The 21,774-nt window shown below is 39.0% G+C and overlaps 1 protein-coding gene and 1 long non-coding RNA gene across 5 annotated transcripts in view; one reads left to right on the top strand and one right to left on the bottom strand.

Moving 5' to 3' along the window:
- The window catches only part of LOC123616191 (uncharacterized), a 53,626-nt gene extending 32,123 nt beyond the window's left edge, over positions 1-21,503 (top strand). Inside the window, exons 3-5 of the long non-coding RNA XR_012499180.1 lie at positions 13,837-13,925; positions 19,391-19,561; positions 20,724-21,503. This is a non-coding gene — a long non-coding RNA (uncharacterized LOC123616191). The remainder of the gene's footprint in view (positions 1-13,836; positions 13,926-19,390; positions 19,562-20,723) is intronic.
- PDE5A (phosphodiesterase 5A) overlaps positions 13,807-21,774 on the bottom strand; it is a 127,780-nt gene continuing 119,812 nt past the window's right edge. For all 4 annotated transcript variants that reach the window (XM_045514983.2, XM_010952599.3, XM_010952604.3 and 1 more), the window contains exons 20-21: positions 20,643-20,726; positions 13,807-18,415 (exon numbers count right to left, since the gene is read on the bottom strand). In XM_045514983.2, coding sequence (XP_045370939.1) covers positions 18,278-18,415; positions 20,643-20,726 — 222 coding nt within the window. In that variant the 3' untranslated portion in view covers positions 13,807-18,277. The remainder of the gene's footprint in view (positions 18,416-20,642; positions 20,727-21,774) is intronic.

The following is a 21,774-nucleotide window of genomic DNA, read 5'->3' as shown; positions in this document are numbered from 1 at the left end:
AATTAGGATGTATGTTTCCAGGCCAAGAAAGACAGCACAGGTGAGATCTGCACTGTAATCACCGTTGACCTCTGGGTGGCAGCTCGCACAGGAAGGCCTGCTGTGGCCTCTCAGAGACGGTGACTAGCCCACTGGGTCCCTTCTCCCGTGGCAGCACAGTAGTAAGGAGAGCAGGGACTTTGAAGCCAAACCTGTGTTCAGATTCTAGCTATGCCACCTGTAAGCCACCTGACTTTGAGTAAGTAACCTTTCTCTGCCTTGTTTTCTTGTTTAAAAAATGGGGATGAAATTTTCTACTTAATGAGATTGTTGTAAGAATAAAATGAGTTAATGTGTGGAAAGGGCGTGGCACGTAGTTGCTGCTCCATAAACACTGACCGCCATCCTTCCACTCTGCTAGAAGGCCTTTCTGTAATGCCAACAATTGTCCTCTGGTAATTCTGTAGAAAAGGCGTTTTTAGCATGAAATCACCTGCCAGAAGTGCCCCAGGACACAGGCCTCAAAGCCCTTGGGGGCATCTAAGGTGCAGGGCACAGGCCAGAAAGATTTCACTGTGCCTGTGGCAGGGTGGTTGTGAGGGCCTCTCCCTTGCCAGGGAGAGTGGAGCTCTCTTTCCCTGCGGAGCTGGAACAGCCCCGTCCTAAGCTGGACTTTACCCAGGTTTAGAGAAGGCTCCAAACTAGAGTAGCAGGGAAGGCCTAGGGCCTAGGGCTGAGCAGGGGCCTGTCCCTTCCCTAGATTTTGGTTTCTGATGAAAGCACCACTAGCTTCACCTCCTTTCCTAAATCACCTATGAAATGCTGCTCTCTCTCTCTAGACGTGGAGCAGACTGCAGGCTCAGGGGTGCTTTTTGCCAGAGTCTTCCGCCTGGGCCTTTTCCAAAGCTGGACTGACCCCTTGGTTCTGATAGTGCACAGTGACGGTCAGACCTCTGGCGCAGCAGCTGTCAGGAATCTTTGCCCTTCCAAACTGCTCCTGGATGTTGATCCGAGCCATCGGGACATATTTAGATGATAAATCAGGATGGGCACCTTTGCCCTCTACTCCCAGATCTAGAAACAACATGGAGAATGACCAGTAAGCAGTATCTGTAACATATAAAATGTCAGCTCTCTTTGCCCCTCTCAGCCTGTGACATGCCACATCCAATTTGTCTTTATTCCAACTGTGAGAGGACTTAACCTCATTATTCTGGCCTCTTGCAATTTACGTGTTCTCCAAGGATATGATCTATGAGGAGGAGGAGGACTGATAAGGGAGCTAATCTTTCAAAGTCCTGCTTGAGCAATTATAGATAATACAGAAGAAGAGGAAACTCTGGAAACCATCATGATGATCCTACTTCTGCCCTGTTGAAACTCAATCTGAAACCCCCCATGTTTTGACTTCTCTCTTCCCTGTATAGATGGAACGTGTTATGCTTTTGTTGAGATGAAAAATCTAAATAATTAGAGAACAGAATTTTCAGTGAGTTCACTGGTCAGATTTCTAGGGATCTCTCTAATAAAAATATTACTGTAATCATTGAATCATTAGTTAAATGGCTTTGTGTGGCTATGTCTTATTTCTTTTTAATATTGAAATTGTAAGCAGTTAGAAGAAAAGAGCAATGACTTAGATCAGTGGTTCTCAAACTTTAGGGTACATCAGAAAAATGGAGGGCTAATAAAACATTCAGACCCTCAGTAGATCAGGCATGCAGCCCAAGAATTACATTTTCATCTGCTGATGCTGATGCTGCTGATCCAGGAACCACACTTTGAAAATTACTGATTTATACAATAAAAGCCTGAACATTTGGAATCTTAGAGAATGGAATTATTTTGCAATGCGAAGTATACCAGATTTGATGTGCGAAGACTTGGGTTCAAGTGACAACTCTGCAGATTACAAGAGGGGAAACGAGTCTCTGAGACTCAGTTTTATCATCTGAAAATCAGGAATGAAAATAGTGCCTGCATGGCAGCATTGCTGTAAAGATGAGATAAGGTCATGTATGTGAAAGAGCTTGGTAAATGGCAAAACACAATCCAAGTTTAATTTATCCTAGATGTACTTTCCATTGTACATTTACTTACCACATCTTCTTTATCCATTCATCTGTTGATGGACACTTAGGTTGCTTCCATAGCTTGGCTGTTGTAAATAATAATGCTATGAACATTGGGGTACATGCATCTTTTCAAATTGGTATTTTTGTTTTTTTCTAGTTACATACCAAGGAGTGGAATTGCTGAATCATATGGTACTATTTTGGGTTTTTAGAGAAACCTCCACACTGTTTTCCACGGTGGCTGCACCAATTTACATTCCCACCAATGGTGTACAAGTGCTTCCTCTTCTCCATATTGTCATGAACATTTCTTATTTGTGTTCTTCTTGATGGCCCTTCTGACAGGTGTGAAGTGATATCTCATCTTGGTTTTAATTTACATTTCCGTGATAATTAGCAATGTTGAATGTCTTTTCATGTCCCTTTTGGCCATCTGCATTTCCTCTTTGGAAAAAAGTCTATTCAGGTCTTTTGCTCATTTTTTAATTGGGTTGTTTGTTTTTTTGATGTTGAGTTTTATAAACTACTTACATGTATATTAAATATTAATCCATTATCAGTCATATCATTTGCACATATTTTCTCCCTTTCAGTAGGTTATCTTTTCTTTGTGTTGATGGTTTCCTTTAACTGTGCAAAAGCTTTTAAGTTTAATTAGTTCCCATTTGTTTATTTTTGCTTTTATTTCCTTTGCTTTAGGAGATGGATCCAAAAAATATCTCTGCAATTTGTCAGAGAGTGTTCTGCCTATGTTTTCATCTAGAAGTTTTATAGTGTCCAGTATTAAATATTTAGGTCTTTAATCCATTTTGAATTTACTTTTGTATATGGTGTTAGAGAATGTTCTAATTTCATTTTTTTTTTTACATGTAGCTGTCCAATTTTCCCAGCAATTTTATATTCTTGCCTCCTTTGTTATAGATTGATTGACCATAAGTGCATGGATTTATTTCTACACTCTCTATCCTGTTCTATTAATCTGTGTCTGTTTTTGTCCCAATCCCATAGTGTTTTTTCCATTAACCTTTTTTAATGCAACCACTTCTTTTGCCTGATTGCATTTTATATACCCTACTAAGTGTTTTGTCTTTTAATTTTATTTTTTATTGAAGTGTTGTTTATGTACAATATTAGTTTCAGGTATACAGTAAAATGATTCAGTTACATATATACATATGTATATATTTTTTCTTTTCAGATTCTTTTCCATTATATGTTTTTACAAGAAGTTGAGTATAGTTCCCTGTGCTATAGGTCCTTGTTGTTTATTTTATATATAATAATATGTTAGTCCTAAGTTCCTAATTTATCCCTCCCCTGCACTTCCCCTTTGATAACCATCATTTGTTTTCCAAGTCTGTGAGTCTGTTTTTAGTTTGTAAATAGACTTTGTATCTTTTTTTAAGATTCCACATATAAGTGATATCATATGATATTTGTCTTTCTCTGACTAACTTACTTAATATGATAATCTCTAGGTCCATCCATGTTGCTGCAAATGACATTGTTTCTTTCTTTTTTATGGCTGAGTAATATTCCATTGTGTGTATGTATGTATGTGTGTGTGTACATATATGTGTACACATGTGTATATATATGTATACGTACACATATATATACATTTTGAGTTTACTTTTATATATAGTATTAGAGAATGCTCCAATTTCATTCTTTTACACGTAGCTGTCCAATTTTCCCAGAATGACTTACTGAAGAGACTGTCTTTTCTCCATTTTATATTCTTGCCTCCTTTGTCATAGATTAATTGACCATAAGTGTGTGGGTTTATTTCTGGACTTTCTATCTTGTTCCATTCATCTGTATGTCTGTTTTTGTGCTAGTATCATACTGTTTTGATTACTGTAGCTTTGTAGTATAGTCTGAAGTCAGGGAACTTGATTCCTCTAGCTCTGTTCTTCTTAAGATTGCTTTGGCTATTCAGGGTCCTTTGTGAATCCATACAAATTTAAAAATTATTTTAGTTCTGTGAAAAATACCATTGGTATTTTGACCCTGTATATTGCCTTGGGTACTGTGGGCATTTTAACAATATTGATTCTCCTAATCCAAGAAAATGGTATATCATTCCATCTGTTTGTGTCATCTTCTATTTCTTCATCAGTGTCTTACTGTTTTCTAAGTACAGTTCTTTTGTCTCCTTAGGTAGGTTTATTCCTAGGTATTTTATTCTAGGATAAATGGATTGATATGATAAATGGATTGTTTCCTTAATTTCTTTCTCTGATAGTTTGTTGTCAGTGTATAGAAATGCAACAAACTTCTATTAATTTTGTATCCTGCAACTTTATTAAATTCATTGTTGAGCTCTAGAGGTCTTCCGGTGGCATCTTTAAGATTTTCTGTGTATAGTATCATGTCATCTGCAGCCAGTGACAGTTTTACTTCTTCCTTGCCCATTTCGATTCATTTTATTTCTTTTTCTTTTCTGATTGCTGTGGCTAGGACTTCCAAAGCTATATTGAATAAAAGTGGTGAGAATAGGCATCCTTGTCTTGTTCCTGATCTTGGAGGAAATGCTTTCAGCCTCTCACCATTGAGTATAATGTTAGCAATGGGTTTGCCATATATGGCCTTTATTATGTTGAGATCTGTTCCCTCTTTGTCCACTTTCTGGAGAGTTTTTTTTTTTTTTATATCATAAAAGGATGTTGAATTTTATCAAAAGCTTTTTCTGCATCTTTTGAGATGATCATATGATTTTTATTCTTCAATTTGTTAATGTGGTTTTTCACATTGATTGATTTGCAGATATTGAAAAATATGTGCATCCCTGGGATTAATCCCACTTGATCATGGTATGTAATTCTTTTAATGTACTGTTAGATTTGGTTTGCTAATAAATTGTTGAGGATTTTTGCATCTGTGTTTATCAGTGATATTGGCCTGTAATTTTATTTTTTTGTGATATCTCCGGTTTTGGTATCAGGGTGATTCTGGCCTCATAGAATGAGTTCAGAAGTTTCTTTATCTGCAGTTTTTTGGAATGGTTTGAGAAGGATAGGTGTTAAGTCTTCTCTGGATGTTTGGTGGAATTCATCAGTGAAGCCATCTGATACTGGACTCTTATTTGTTGGAATTTTTAAATTACTGATTCAATTTCATTACTGGTAATTGGTCTGTTCAAATTTTCTATTTCTTCCTGATTCAGTGTTGGGATATTGTACCTTTCTGACATACATTTCTTCTATGTTGTCCACTTTATTAGCATATAGTTGTTCACAGCAGTCTCTTATGATCCTTTGTATTTCTGTGATGTCAATTGTAACTGTTTTATCATTTTTGATTTTGGGTCTTCTCTCTTTTTTTCTTGAGTCTGGCTAAAGGTTTATCAATTTTGTTTATCTTTTCAAAGAACAAAGACTGGAAGGTAGTCTCTTGAAAGCAGCACATATATGACTCTTGTTTTTGTATCCATTTGGCCACTCTGTCTTTCGGTTGAATCATTTGATCCATTTACATTTAAAGTAATTATTGAGATGTATGTTATTATTGTCATTTTGTTAATTGTTTTGTATTTGTTTTTGTAGGTCTTTTTTTCTTTTCTTTTTTTCCCTCTTCTCTTGTGATTTGATCACCAGCATTAGTGTTATGTTTGGATTCCTTTTTCTTTTTTGTGTGTATATCTATTGTAGATTTTTGGTTTGTGGTTACCATGAAGTTTTTGTATAGCAGTCTATACATATACATGATTTTTTAAGTTGCTGGTCTCTTAATTTCAAAGGCATTTAAAAAACCCTTCACTTGTACTCTCCTCTTCTCACTATTACTGTCTTTGATACCATATTTTACGTGTAATTGTTTTGTGTAGCCCTTAACTGCTTCCTGTGGATATAGATGATTTCACTACTTTTGTCTTTTAACCTCCCTGCTAGCTTTGTGTGTGGATAGTTTTCTACCTTTACTGTATGTTTGCCTTTACCAGTGAGCATTTTCATTTCGTAATTTTCTTGTTTCTAGTTGTGGCCTTTTTCTTTTTGAAAAATCTAGGGAAGTTTCTTTAACATTAATTGTATAGCTGTTTTGGCAGTTCTGAACTCTTTCAGCTTTTGCTTGTCCATAATGCTTTTGATTTCTCCATCAGGTCTGAAGGAGAGCCTCGCTGGGCAGAGAATTCTTGGTTGTAGGTTTTCCCCTTTCATCACTTTAAATATATCATGCCACTCCCTTCTGGCTTGCAGAGTGTCTGCTGAAAAATCAACTGATAGCTTTATAGGAATTCCCTTGTATGTTATTTACTGATTTTTCCTTGCTGCTTTTAATATACTCTCTGTATCTTTAATTTTTATGATTTAAATTACAATGTGTCTTGGTGTGTTCCTCTTTGGATTAATCCTGTGTGGGATTCTGCACTTTCTGGACTTCGGTAACTGTTTCTTTTCCCAAGTCAGGGAAGTTTCTAGCTATTGTGTCTTCACATATGTTCTCATATGTTCACATATATTTCTCTCTCTTCTCCTTCTGGGATCCCTATAATGTGGAATTATTATGCTTGATGTTGTCCCAGAGGTCTCTTAAACTGTCCTCATTTCTTTTCATTCTGTTTTCTTTTTTCTGTTCAGAGGCAGTGATTTCCACTACTCTGTCTTCCAGCTCACTGATCCATTCCTCTGTATCATTTAGTCTACTGTTGATTCCTCCTAGTGTATTTTTCATTTCAGTTATTGTATTCTTCATCTTTGTTTGGTTGTTCTTTACAAATTCTGTTTGTTAAAAACTTCTTGCTCTGTGCATCCATTCTTCTCCTGAATTCTTTGATCATCTTTGGGATCATTACTCTCAACTCTTTCTCAGGTAGATTGCCTATCTCCACTTCACTTACTTCTTCAGAGGTTTTATCTTGTTCCTTCATCTGGAACATGTTCCATTGCCACCTCATTTTTTCTAAGTTTCTGCTTGTTTTTTATACAGGTAGTAGGTTAATTATGTTTCTTGACCTTGGAGAAGTGGAGAAGTGGCTTTCTGTAGGAGATGTCCTCTGTGTCCCGGCAGTGCACTCTCCTGTCGTCACCCAAGCTCTGTGCTCTAGAGGTTCCCCCTAAGAGGGCTGCATGGGTCCTTCTGTTGTGGCAGACTGTGTGGTTGGTCTGGTAGGCTTGGTAAGCCCCTAGCCCGGTTTGTTGTCAGGCCCTGCCTTGTGTGGATGCGCTAACTGCTAGTTAGCGGGGTCTGGTCACAAGGTGGCTGCTGCAGAACCCTAGAGGCCTCAGGGTTAGTGCTGGCTCACTGGTGGGCCCAGTTAGACTCCAGAAGACTCTGGAGCTTTTGTCTGCTCACTGGTGGGGTTAGTGCTGGGTCCCGGAAACTGGCTACAGGGTCCAGGGATCCCAGAACTGGTGTCAGATGGCTAGTGGTGGAGGGTGGCTCCTGACACAGTTGGGTATGGGGTCCGTGATGTCCTGAAGCTTGCGTTGGCCTGCTAGAGGGCAGAGCCAGGGCCCAGCTGGTCCCAGGGTGCTGTCTGGCCTTCTGTGGGCGGATTGGGTCTGCAGGCTGCAGCATTGTGGTTTTCTTACATCTGGTGTCTGTTGCCTGGTGGGGGAGGCTGGTCTGGAGGCTACTGCAGGCTCCCTTGAGGGCAGGGCCAGTACCTCCACACTGGTGGGTGGAGCTGGGTCCTGGCCCTCTGGTGAGACATATCTAGAGGTGACTGTGGTCTCAGGAAGTCTTTTGGCAGCCTGTCTGGTGATGTGCGGGCCTATGTCCCCATCCAGTTAGTTGTTTGGCTTGAGGCCTCCCAGCGCTGGGCCTGCAGGCTGTTGGGTGAGGCCAGGTCTTGGCACTCACAAGCTAGAGGAAGGATCCCAAGATGGTAGCCACCACAGGAGCGCCCACACGGTAGCATGAGTTCCTAAATATGGCTGCCGCCAGTATCTGTGTCTCCAGGATGAGCTGCAGCTGCCTTCTGCCTCTCTGGGATGCTCTCTGAGGCCAGCAGGTATGTCTGGTCCAGGCTGTCATCAAGTTACTGCGTGTGCCCTGGGTCCTGGTGCGTGTGTGATTTTGTACGCACCTTTTAAGAGTGAAGTCTCTGTTTATCCCAGTCCTGTGGGGCTCCTGAAATTAAGCCCTGCTGGCCTTCAAAGCCAAATGCCCTAGGTGCTCATCTTCTCGCTGCAGGATCCCCAGACTGGGGAGCCTGATGTGGGGCTCAGAAGTCTCACTCCTGTGGGAGAACCTCTGCATACTCTCCAGTTCATAGGTCGCCCACCCCAAGGTATGACACTTGATGGTAATGCTGTAGATAGTTATGATTTTGGTGAGCTTGTGAGAGGAGGTGAGCTCAGGGTCTTTCTGTTCTTCCATTTTGGCTGATCCTCTTCCAACTCAAAACTGCTCTAAAAACTAGCCTATTAACACACACACATACACACACACACACACACACACACACAAATGTATCACATAATTCATGAGCCCATGTGAGAGTTGCTGTGTTAGAGGGAATACTGGCCCCCAAAGATGTTCGTATCCTCGTCCCTGGAACCTGTGAATATGTTACTTTTATGGCTAAAGGAGCTTTGCACATCTGATTGTTAAGCATTTTGAGATAGGAAGATCATCCTGGATTATCTGTGTGGGCCAAATGCAATCACAAGAGTCCTTTTAGGAGGGAGAGAGTGTTAGAGAAGGAAATGTGAGGATGGAAGCAGAAGGGTGTTGTGTGTGTGTGTGTATGTGACTGTGAGAGGGAGAGTGCTCTGCACATGCTCTGCTGTTGGCTTTGAAGATGGAAGACGAGGCCACAATCTAAGCAGCACAGGCAGCCTCTGAAAGCTCAGAAAGGCTGGGGAATGGCCTCTGGAAGGACTGCAGCCTTGCTGACACATTTTTGACTTTTGATCTCCTGAACCGTAAGATAATACATTTGTGTTAAGTCAGTACATTTGTGGTAATTTGCTACAGCAGCATTAGGAAACTAATAACAATTGTTTTTTCAATGAAAATTTAGACAATTGAGTAGAGGAGAGATATTTTCATATTTCATTGTCCATGTGAAAATCAATTCATATTGGTAGTGTTAAAGTTCAGGGACCACTTGCTTGTGTTTTTTACTGTCAGATGTGTTCTTCATCTCTATTTTTGTTGCTCCCACTGAGAGCAAAAACAGTCACTCTGTTATAGACTTCAGAACCTGTTTGTATGAAAATAATCCGATCTTCTGGCCTCTGTAGTTCCCTAATACCATTTACTCATGTTCGTTACATGATTACACATGATGCTGCCTCCTCCGTTGTGCTGCCTGTGAATACGTGCTCCCAGTGACTCAGAGTCCGCTAGTGTGCTTCACTGATGATGATCACAAATGCAGGTCTTAAACAGAATAGACAGAAAAAAGAATGAACAATAATTTCTGGTCATGTGGAATTTACTTTTCAAAATTTTGTAATACAAAACAGAACAACGTATCTTCCAACCATGCTTCTCTTGAATTCTTTAGTGAATTCATGGCATTCCTAAAATGGGACCTCTTATGAGATGAGTGAATATTGACTTTACTCCTGCCTTCTGTGCATCCACCAGCGGGAAGGAGAGGGGCGGAAGATGTTCTTATTTGTACGTTCTGTCTCTCGAACAGCACAGCTTACAACAGACCCAGGAAAGCACCAGTTTACTTCATTGATCAGAACCAAGAGAGGACATTGGAAAAAGCCTATTGGTATTGCAGGGCAAGCCTAGAAAGCCCTAGGGAGGTAGGCAGAGCACTCCAGGAACACTGTGTGATGCTGGCTGGTGTGGAGCTTTGTGGAGGTGGGTGGGCCCCTGAATAAGTCCTGCTTGGAAAACATGCTCTGTCAGATGGGTTACCAACACTCCCTGCCTCAGCCCCCAGCCCTCAGCAGGGACAGCCCACATACCCAACACCCTGACCCAGGATTTCCAGCTTGCACTCAATCAGGGTAGGAAGATAAGGAAAATAAGCAAATCCCCAGTGTTTACTGCTTTTTATTAGATTAACTGCACCCATTTAAGGACTGTGGACTGATGGCTGTCACCCTCCAGTCAGGTATCTGACTGGGTTGAGTCAAGGGTGGAACAAGAGGCCAAGAGTATCATTTTAGGGGTGTTCCTTCATTTGGAAACACAAGAGTAAGGAGTCAATGATTCTTCCCAGCAGCTTCTATCAAAGAGTTCTGTTGATAGAGATCTCCGGGATCGGATCCTACGGTCCTGTGGCACTGACTTCGTGCCCTGTGAATTATTGTCTTCTGTGGACTGCAGTTATGAATTATGAATTTGTCTTTAGTGGTGTGGATTAGTAATTTCTATGGAAATTTTATGGGCCTATTTGAGGTTGTGCTCTTCCAAAGACATTTTGCCTTTGCTTTTGCCAGGTGTCCGGGGATGTTACCTTCCTGAGACTTCTTTTGGTGCTTACTATTCAACTTGTGTGGTCTTGCATCATATTCAGACCCCAAATCTGTGTTAATATGAGGATAGACTCAATGTTGTGGTTTTTTTTTTAACCAGAGCCCAGATTGACTGGCATGCTTCTTTAGTTCTGTGTCGCTGAATGGATTTCCCTCCCTTTCCACATGTTGAGAGCATAGCTGTTCAGAGTTTTCAGCCTTACTTGGAGGGCTATTCCCCAAATGCTTCCCTGGATCTCATGACCATGTTTCCTTCTTGATATAGATCTGTAAATATTCCCGAGTCTGATACAGCGTCAGCTCACATGCTTACTGACTGGGTTTTTAATTAGCTTTGTTTTGGCCTCTGGGATTTCTCTTATTTTAAGAGCTCAAATATACATTTAAAGGATGTTTGCTGGAGCATAATCTATAAAAATATTGAATCATCATGTTGTACACCTGAAACTAACATAATATTGTAAATTAACTATACTTCAATGAAAAAAAGGATTTTTTATTTTATACAACACTTACAAGTATTTAAATACAATATTTATACGTTATAAATATATTTTTAATCATCATCATTTAAAAGTATAAAATTTACAAGTATTTAAATAAGAAGTGGGAAGGCTTTCAAGTTCTCAAGTTTGCTACTTCTAGGTCTTCACACGTTTCTTCTGCCTAGAATACTCTTCTTCCTTTTCATCTAAACCAGGTGTCACATCCTTAAGGAGCCTCTGTGAGCCTCCACTCCCACCATCAGTGCACAAAGGTTGTCTATTTGCCCTTATGTGTAGCCTCTGCCAGACTAGATGCTTTGTGAGACCATGCCTGTTAGTTTAGCCCAGCCTGACACTTAGGAGACAATCACGCATTTATGAATGAATGAATAAATACCTTCTGTTGACTTTTGTTTTTATTTTTAAATGTAAATCTTGTCTTCTCCACAAGATTATTGGCCTCTAGCCTTTATGAATTTTCCTTGGCTCCCAGCAATACAGTAAAACTCCCACTGGGAGTAACTCCACCAGTGGTTATCAAATTTATTAATGAAAGCCTGGTAACAAATTTATATACAATAGAAAACAAGTATCTTTTTCCCAATTGTTTTATTCAGTTTTTTTTCCATCTTAAAATTCAGCTCTTGTCCAACTGAAAATTTCTAAAATGCTGTATTGATTTTTCTATTGCCCTTTACTGAAATTTCTTTTTCCTTTCTTTATAAAAAATTTAATTTTATGTCAAGTGAGAGAGGATGGAAATCTATTCTTTCACTCAGTATTTCTTGAATACCTTCAAAGCACAAGACAGAAGGCAGAGGTGCTGGTGGGAGGGCTGTGTGATTCAGGTTGGTGTTCTTAGCGCAGGGAAGAATCAAGTATGTTTGAAGGCCTAGGGATTGGAGACAACATAGAAAAAGAGAAGCGGACGTTACAGGAAACAGAGGAAATAACAATAGGACACAGTCCTGCCTTCATACACTCCCCAAAGAAGTGCACTACTTACTTTCACAGACTCAGCAAAGCACCCTTAGTATCTGCTTCTATTGGCTTTCCTGGAGAGTGAGAGCAACTGTAGCTGAGGCGGTTGTTGACCATGTTTTATGCTTTTCCTCCTTGGTCTGGGTACATCAGCCAGATAGAGAACTCTTGACTTTCAGAGAGCTGGTTGGTGAACGGGAAAGCTTGTGTCTTATGATGGATATGATGGATTGGTGTTGTATAAAGTCTAAAAATCAGCCCTGTTGGGTAAGGGATACAGTGATAGGAAGTGAAATGTGGCTCTAAAGTGATTGACTTAGGGGATCTTAAAGTTGGAAGCTATTCTGATAGTTCATGTTCCATCTTCTCTCCCCCCCTTAGCCATACAAACTTGTGTCTTAAATTCCAGTTAGAAAGAGGAATTCTAAAACATGCTATTGGGATTGCCATCCGATGATTGAATCATCTTTTTTCCTGTATATTTCACACACACACAAAATGCATGCTCATATACTTAAAATGAGGCAAGCCAAAGAGAACAATCATGCATGCCATTTAATTAGTCAGATTTCTTTTGATTCAAATAATTATTTTGATTCCAGGCATAATTTTTGTGGATTTTTATTTTGAAAAAAATGGGTTGTGACCTGGAAACAGATTTTTTCCTGCGGAAGCTGAATATAGCTTAAAGTCAGAGGATATTCTCTGCAAGTTCAAAGTGTTTTTTGTTTGTTATGTGCCTTAAAAACAGAAAATCTTTGACATTTGCATGTATCACGTATGTATGTATATAAATATATAAATATATCCTTGCTTGCTGAGAAGGCAGCACAGCTAATAGCAAGAATGTGCGTTCAAAAAAGTTGTCAGATGCTTTCCTTTGATACAAGTAGGGATGATGTCTCAGTGGATGGAATGTTGAGAATCAGAAAGACTTGAGATGATCAGTTATTTGGGAAGAATCTTAAACTGGACAAATGGTGGTAAGCAAGTCTTAATTCTCCACTGATTTTTTTTTTTCCATTTGTTTTTCTTTAGCTAGTAAATTTTTTTTTTTAAATAACAGTTTTATTCATTGTTAATATCCAGTAAGGGTTATTTCTTTAACTACAACTGAAACTGTGGCGCTCTCTAGTGGTCAGAAAGTCTAAAATATTGTTTATGTGAGCTTTCATTTTATTTTTGCCTTTAGCTTTGTGAACTCGGCATAGCCTAGATGTAGCTCCACACGAAGGGGGCTTGCCCAGTGGCAGAACTACAAAATGAATCATTAATCCTGCAGTGAATTATACCTCCACGCCTCTAGACTAGCAGCACTGAAGCACAGTGGTACCTGGGATTCTGAAAGCATGGCATTAGCTATTACCAGATGAACTAAAGGAATGTTAACTTTAAAATCTCAAAACCAAATCTGCTGGGTGTGGGAAATCTTGTCTCCAGTGCTTTTAGGTAGACCAGTTGATCCACCAAGAATGGACTTGGGACTTCTTACAATTAAAATTCAAAAAGGGGGCTAAGTAGAATAAATAACCTGCTTTGAAACTAGACAGATCTGGGCTGGAATCCAGCTCCATGCCATTTGGCAGGTATTTAATTCTTAAGCCTTAGCTCCTCATGCAACATGAGGATGGTAATAACCACCCTCCATAGAGCTGTTAGGGACTTGGAAGTGGTGGGGTGTATGGAGAATGTTGCCCCCAAACCGGTAGCAAAGGATATTAATAAAAATAGTATTACTGAGAAGTGTCTAGGCTAAGGAAGGGAGTTCATTAAACCACATTTTTTTTTTCCAGCTTGTGGGACCAAAGATTAGCTTGATTAAAGTCTCTCAAACTATTGGGCCCATTCTCCCCACCTAAAATGCAAAGTCCCATAATAATCACACAACACTCCACCTGCTTGTTCATTCTTTTTATTTTTACAAAGCACGGCAAAATGAGGAAACAACTGACAAGTGAAGAGTCTGCACAATGGAAAACCACCCTGACCATCGCTTGGCATTATAGGGATCACAGGTGGGTAAGTGTACCTTTAAAGTGATTTTGTCACAGAAGAGTCATCTGAAACAGTTCTCGTGGTGGGGGAGAAGGAAAGACAGGAAATCAACATTCACAATTATTTAAAATGACTTAAGAGCTAAACATAATATACATAGTTAACTCCTTTATCCTAGTACAAAAATAGTGCCAGAAACTATATATTTGTTCAAATGTATTGAAAAGGTATAAGAATACAAATAGATATTAACAGTGGCTAGTGAAGATTCTTAAGGTTTTCTTTTCTTAAACTGTAATAGAAATTTATATTTTCAACTATATACATGGTTTTCAACATTTATTAAGACATGTTTACACAGGCTTTTGAGAAGCTTATGGAAGGGCAAAGTGAGCTTTAATACTTTCTTCCTCGCTCCCTGTGGTGGAGCAGAAGGGGTCCAAAACTGTGCACAATTTACCAGTCCAGGAGAACTCTGAGTAATCTCTACCTGGCTAGCATATGGAAAAATAATCTATGTAGTGGAATATATGACTCCTTACTTACATGAGGTGTTCTTTAAGCTAGCAGCAGGCTAAGTGATTCATACTTGCAAGAAGACAGGATGTTCACTGACGATTCTTAGTAAGTTCCAGGTAAAGAAAGTCCTTGGAAAACTGTGTAATACATATGTTATAGATGAAAACAGAAGTGACAGATGTACCCTATGTTTTCACGTTAAATCTGCAGGATCAGAAGCTGGTCTCTTATCCAACAATCCCTGCAAAGACTGTGAGCTCGGCAAGGTCACTGCTCTGTCTCCGCATGTGGAGCACAGTGCCTGACATGTGGCAGGAACTCAATAATAGGTGGATTGAGCCATGTCTGATACTGAACAGTTATGTTAAATCACTTCATTTTAGCTACAGTTGCTCCCCGGAGAGGAGAGCAGTTACACTTTCGCCTCTCTCAACTTAAATCAATCTTGTGAAACAAAACAAAAAACTAAATGAAACAAAACAGCATTGCTTGTGATGGCCCATAAAGTTTTAGGAATACAATCTGGTGAAAAACACAGGAAAATCGAAAATCAAATTGGAGTAGGTCTAACATTTGTGCTCTATGCTGAAAATAAAGGCACTTTACTGCTAGGCAAGAATATATCTGTGATGGGTTTCCTCCCACAATCCAATATTTCCAGTATATTTTCATACACTTTCTTATCTCCATTACTTCTATTGAAGGAAACTATTTTTCGTAGTAAAGAGATTAGTGGTGACAACATTGTCGTCCAGCGTTTGTACCTTGAGGTGAGGCGCTCAAAGAGCTCTAAATCTCACACTCGCTAGTGATCGGCATGAGAAGCCAAATAAATGTACTGTCTTTTTTCAGTCTTGGAAACGCAGCGTAGGAAATGACGCATGGGATTAGATGGTGTGCTCTGTGGCCTGAAAGCCCATTTCTGACAGTGGCCTCCAGGGCCCGTTTGGGCTTACACAGTAGCTACCTTCTGTGACATCCTCCTTGGAGACAAGGCTTAGCCTGAACATAACTCCTTTAATAGCGCAACTTGTTCACGCCCACAGAAGTTAAGAGATTTACAGAAGTTCCCACAGGATAGTGACCGGCAACACGCAATCCTATGGGAAGTATAGGGCCAGGAATTTTATAGACGTCTTCTTACAACTTAGTAAAATAGTGGGGACTTTGGGGGCTGAAAATTGAAATGAAATGGTATCATGTTATTCAGCTATAACAAAACCAAACAAACTAATCTAGAAAAAGAACAGCTTCTTGCTAGTTACAGGTAATACACAGCAGGGTGAGGGAAGACTACATGTATATATTTTAACAACTTGAAAAGATACTGGAAAGGAAATATTCACATAAGAACAAAGTTTGTGCCCAGGTACCAGATATATACCCATGTATGGAATGATTTTCCTAAAAATTAAAAATTATTTGAACCGACTAACCAGTTCTAAAAAAGCACTCTTCTTCTGTATGATCTAAAATATCCCAAAATAAAATAAAATAGGCATGGCATGGCATGGCCTAACCTCTTTCAATTTCTAAACTAGTAAAGTAAAATAAACCATTATCTAAAGGTAAACCAAACAATTTCTAACCTAAATATATCTTCTTGATTATTAAAATGACACACATACAAATCCTCCAGACATAGTCTACTATGTCTTTAAAAAATCTCAGTGACATATATTAGAGGGCTGTAGACAAACTACTAAAGTATTTGACTACAGATTTTAGCATAACGGCTAAATCACAATGTGTATGACAAAAAGATAGGTTATTAAAGACTGCTATTCTTAAAACAATTTTTCTACACTAGGGAATTATGTCTGCATGCGTAGGTGTATACCAATACGTAGATACATTATTTTAGCGACAACCTGTGTAGATTACACACCAGTGCCACCAAGAGGCAACCTTACAGATCTCATGTGTATGACAGAAAATAAAAACAGAATAACATCCTAAAAATGCAAGTGTTACAACAACAATAATAATACATGTAACATTAAACAGTTGAGAACCTTCTAGGCTAGCCTTTACCACTACAAAGTAATGGCAATACAATTTGCTTTGCTTTTTTTTTTTTAACCTGAACGGCAAGAATAAAGCCACTTTATGTCAAGATACATACACACGCACATAATTTTAAAAACTTAATGAATATGTTGAATTTTAGGCAGTTTAGGGGGAAAAAAGGATATGAACGGAAAACAACGTTTTAGTGAAAAGTCTTCAAGATACTGTATTACCATATCCCTAAGAGATTTTCTATCCAAACTAGTGATAGAGACTTAGAAACTTTTTTAGATGGTAGGGAAAGGGTTTAACAGACCAAATAAATACCTCTCTTCCTACTCTTCCCCGAGTCCAAACAGTACCGCATATTTGGAGCAGATTTGCTTTTCCTGAACCAGGTGCTCAATTCATTATCCACTTGTCCAGTATGGAAGAAAAGTGCTTTTAGGGGCACACATGTACAATGGCAATACACTTACATGGGCTCAAGTTCTGAGAAAATGTTAACATTTTCTAAATGTACTAAAATAAGCTAAGAGAAGTAGGCACCACCAACTAACTACAAGCTCAGGACCAGTGTTTAGGGTGTTTACCCAAACTTCTGTGATTCTGGGTTGACTAGTCCTGTAAACCAAAATATGGCAGTTTCTCAATCACAAACTCAATCCTGCTAAGCTTTTCTCAGGCTTAAGATTTCTTACCATATTGCTCCCTCAGTTTAATTTTTGACCCCAATATCAAGGATAGCCCTTTGCTGTTTATACAATTAAAACTTTTCTCTATACTCCATTTAACAGAGAGAGAAAAAAAGAGATTCATTTTGTACCCTGTTATCCTACATAGTCATATTTCGCTGCAAGCCAGTGCTCCCACGATCACTTTTTCTTGCTTTTCTCTTGAGTTTTAAGATGTTAACGTACAAAGTATGGCTTATAAGGTGAACATAAGGAAGTTATTTTAAAAGGAAATTCAGTGTTCAAAACACTCACTGACTCTCAGAAGTGTCCTCCAGCAGAACGTTTACTTCACTGCCAGACAGCCTTGGCCGTTCCATCTCTGGATCACACTCGTCCCTCAGTAAAGTAGAAAAATCAGTGCTGGGTCTTCTCCCACGGTCTTCCCTGCTTTCCATCAGATAGGGTAGACTGAAGCAACTTTATGGGTAGCCTTTGGATAGATGTACTGCACTGAAATGAGAAATTTCTCTCCCACCTGTTCTCTAACAAAATAAAAGCAGATTAATTAAATTTTAGCTTTTCTTTACAATATTGCCTTCCAGTACTTTCCATTTGTTTCAGAGTTTCAATTTTTTTTTTTTGTTAAAGTAAAACACTGTCGACAAATATACCCCATTCCCCTTAAAATCCACTCAGCCAATGTTTTTCTCTATCCTGTGAAGGTTTTAAATGTCACAGAATATATTCAGTTTGCTCCTAGCCTATTTTTGAGAAAGAAAAAATTCCAAACATTCTTGAAAGACTGGTAATTCAGAAAACACAAAACCAATTATTTAAAGTCCCCAAGCAAAACAAACAAACAAAAACCATCTCAGTGCAAGAATGCAGCTTGTACTTTGCAGTACACAAAATATCACAAATAGTGCTGTTACCCAAGTGCTAAGAGTGGGTGTCACTGATAATCTCAGTTCAGTGGCATAAAACAAATATACAGAAAATATGCAAGAGTCCTCTAAAAACATTTCATGCTATGCTGTCAAAAGTTGTGCAAAAATAAAAATACAGCAGTGGCAGAGTATACACCAAATACAGTACAGTGTATAGCAAAACTAGGCATACTGCAGAATACACCGTCTGTAAACTTCAACTCTGTGTGAACAGGCCACTCAGTTCCGCTTGGCCTGGCTGCTTTCCCCATTAATCAGCGTCTTCTCCTGCTGTTCTGCAAGAGCCTGCCATTTTTGCCTGTTCTTTCTGCAGCCATCCAACAAAGGGAAACAGTCCTCTGACACATGGGTCAGGGCCTAAAGAAAGAAAAAGAAAGTCAATGACTCAGAAGGCAGCCAGGAATGAGCCCTCTCCGCAGGCCTGTCCCAGTGGGCCATGTCGCACCCTTACTTCATGAGCAGACCACTGCTGGGGTTTTCACAACCTGTGTGAACATACACACAGATCACTTATGAGTGATTTCTCTTAAACTATATAGACAAAGCATACATGCTGAGACAGAGAGAGCAAATGCACACATTCCAAAATGACACTGCTGAGCTGGGAGACAGATCTGTGCAGAATCCGCTTTGCAGGAAAATAATCCATTTTGCTTTTATGTAGTACAGATGGCTCTCCCTGAGTGGTGACTGCATTGAGAGCTGCTTAGTTTTTGTTTTTCTATAAAATGATTTTATACAATGTACTTAAGTAGATTTTTATCCAAGATTATAATAATAAAGATTAATTTATAACTGTATGTGGCATTATTATTTACCAACTATAGTGCCTTAAATATTTAGCTACAAGAATGCTCACTGCAAATTTCTTTGTAATAGACAAACATTGGAAGTGACTTAAATACCCAACAACAGGGTTAGGAATATTACATTTTGCAACCGTTAAAAATGTCATAGAAACACATTTGAAACAGAAAGACATACAGTATAATATGGATTGCAAAGCAATTTTTTTAAACGAAAAACATCTAAAAATACAGTATATACACAAAAATGAGGTAACAGTGGTTAAGTGGAATTTTAAGTGATTTTCTTTTTGCTTCTCTGTATTCTAATTTTTCTCTACAACATATTACTTCTGTAATAAAAGTAAAATGCATATCTATAATCTTTCTCTAACAAATGACTTCTGTAATAATAGTAAAAATGCATATTTATATCCATAGAATTTAACAGCAGATTCAAAGAAGATGAATCCTGGCACAAATATGAAATGTAGAAAGATGAAAGCTATAATGGGTGATCTGATTGTTATTTTGACTATATTTACAGGAATAGGGGGGAGAAAAATCAAGAGAGACATTAGTATCTGCAACCAAGGAACTCTTAGGCCAAACCATAAGGAAAGTACCTGCTTTGGAAGGAAGGAGCGATCCAAGGGTGTTGGGGACACTCCTCTGAACACACTTCTGCACAGGAGTGAAAAGCAGGTCGCCAAGAAAGGTAGGAGACAGCGGTGCAGAGGCATAACACCTACACCGGATGTTCTTTTGTCCTTTTTCTTCCGCTGTCTTTCCTGTCCTTTCCTCCTCTTTTTTCCCTCATCAGCCACAGCTTCTTTATTAAATTCATTTGATGACTAAAACCCCAGATCCACATAAGAACTGGTCTCTGAGTGCAGTTCTCCCACTACCTGCCTGTTTGGCTGGGACAGACATTCCCTCTCCCTGGGAGAGGGACGTCGCAGAGCCAGTGACTGATCTGTGAGATGTCTGGGTTAGAAGATTTCTAGGGTTTCTTCTGGTCTTGACAGTCTGTGATAACTCCATGATAGATGTTTTTTTCCCAAATAAGTAAAGCTTAAGAGTGTCCTGTTTAAACTTTTAAAGACCAGGACAGCATCTACTTTCTGTATTGGGGGCATAAACATCTAAGCTAGTAAACTAGATGTTTTAGGGAGAGTATCTTTACCAAAACCCCCAAATAATAATAATAATAATAATAATAATAATAATAATAATAATAATAATAATAATAATAATAATAATAATAATAATATAATAATAATATAATAATAATAATAATAATAACAACCCCAAGCCAACAGGTCTATGGAAATGGGAACCTGCAATATTCTTCCACCTTCTTTTAATCCTTATAAAAATGTTCTTAACAATAGTAAAGCCACACTATGACATAAGAAAAAGTTACATAATTCTTTTTCCTTATTTAGACTTAGAATATGCTAACACGGAATATGCACACTATACCTCCTTGAGGGACATGAGTTTTCTTAGCATTTCCTGCATCAGTTTGCTGGAGCTTATTTACCACACAGTAGGCACCACTCAGTTGTTATACAACATACATTAAAGTTTTTGAGAAACAGTAGATATAAAATATATTCCTTGGTCAATACAAACAGCATATTCCTTGGCAAAAGAAATCATTCTGATAATTTTACTTCCAGTTTCTTGATTAAGAAGCAAATAATCTCCTGGTGTTAATTGCTTCAATTTATTTTAGATTTTAATTCATAACATGGTCAAAGTTTAGTAAGTCTAGTAGTTTTCATAATAAATACCTCATACAGTTGCAAGCAGATGGCATCTATGAATCCAACTTGCATACTTGGGATTTTGTTTTTCTTCTCCCTGTTCATTAGATCCTGAAAACACAGAAACAGACACGTGGATCCGCATTTACATAAAGAACACAATGCAAGTTGGCTCTAAAAAGCTGCATTGCTAGGTGAGCTGAGGGAGGCCGGATACCTGCCTACCTGCCTCCTTGCCTTCTTGAGCCTCCTGCACCTCACACCACACCATGCTCAGGAAGGCCCTGGCCCTCTCTCCCTTGTTTGCCGGCTGTGACTTTCCCATACGAGCCCCTGAACTGATCGCTGACCTAGAGTCAACTGCTGACCTAGAGTCCGTTGCTGACGTGTATTTGGAGAACACACATGCTTTCACATTGTCTAATGATGTGGAATCAAACACTCTTCAGCTTGTGGAAGAAGCCACTGAGGCCACACTTAATTACAACTCAATTCACACGCAGAGCGTTTTGAGTGAAGATTACGCAGGTGTCACTGCTGCTTATTCTCAGGAGCTCCTGACTGGTGCACCAGATGAGCTCAGCATCTCCACAGGAGGCAAAGAGTCTGTCTCAGTGCTTGTTTAAAATGAAACAAGTTTTCCATTACCTGTGACCATCACTCTGCTACCCGTCATTTTCTGAGAAGATTCTGAGCTCCTCAAGAAGCTACTACTACATCACAGGAGACTAAATAATTGCAGAAGGCTAATGAGACAGGACATCCCCAGCTGAGGATGAAGAGCAGCGTGGAGGGAATGGTACACAGGGGAGGGGCAGCTCGTAACCATGTCCCATTTCATATGGACTCAATAAATGTCCATCTGAATTGAAAAAAAAAAAAAAAGAAGGAAAAGACTCTATGCTTCATTTCCAGGAAAAACTTCTCCAATGGTCTGAGAAGAATATTCTTCTGGTATCTGACATTCCCTACTCTATGCAAAAAGGCAGTATGTATCAAATTTCTTTAAAATCTGTGCACCCCAGAACAGCAATTCTGGGAAATTATCCTAACAATATCCTGAAAAATGGCACACAAACATTTAGCAACATAGATGTTTATCAAGTGCTGTTTGTAATGGTGAACTCAGTAAACATTATACCTAACAGTAAATTATGGT

This window comes from Camelus bactrianus, chromosome 2, assembly GCF_048773025.1.
Source record: "Camelus bactrianus isolate YW-2024 breed Bactrian camel chromosome 2, ASM4877302v1, whole genome shotgun sequence".
Lineage (NCBI taxonomy): Eukaryota > Metazoa > Chordata > Mammalia > Artiodactyla > Camelidae > Camelus > Camelus bactrianus.
This window is presented reverse-complemented; position numbering and strand designations above follow the sequence as displayed.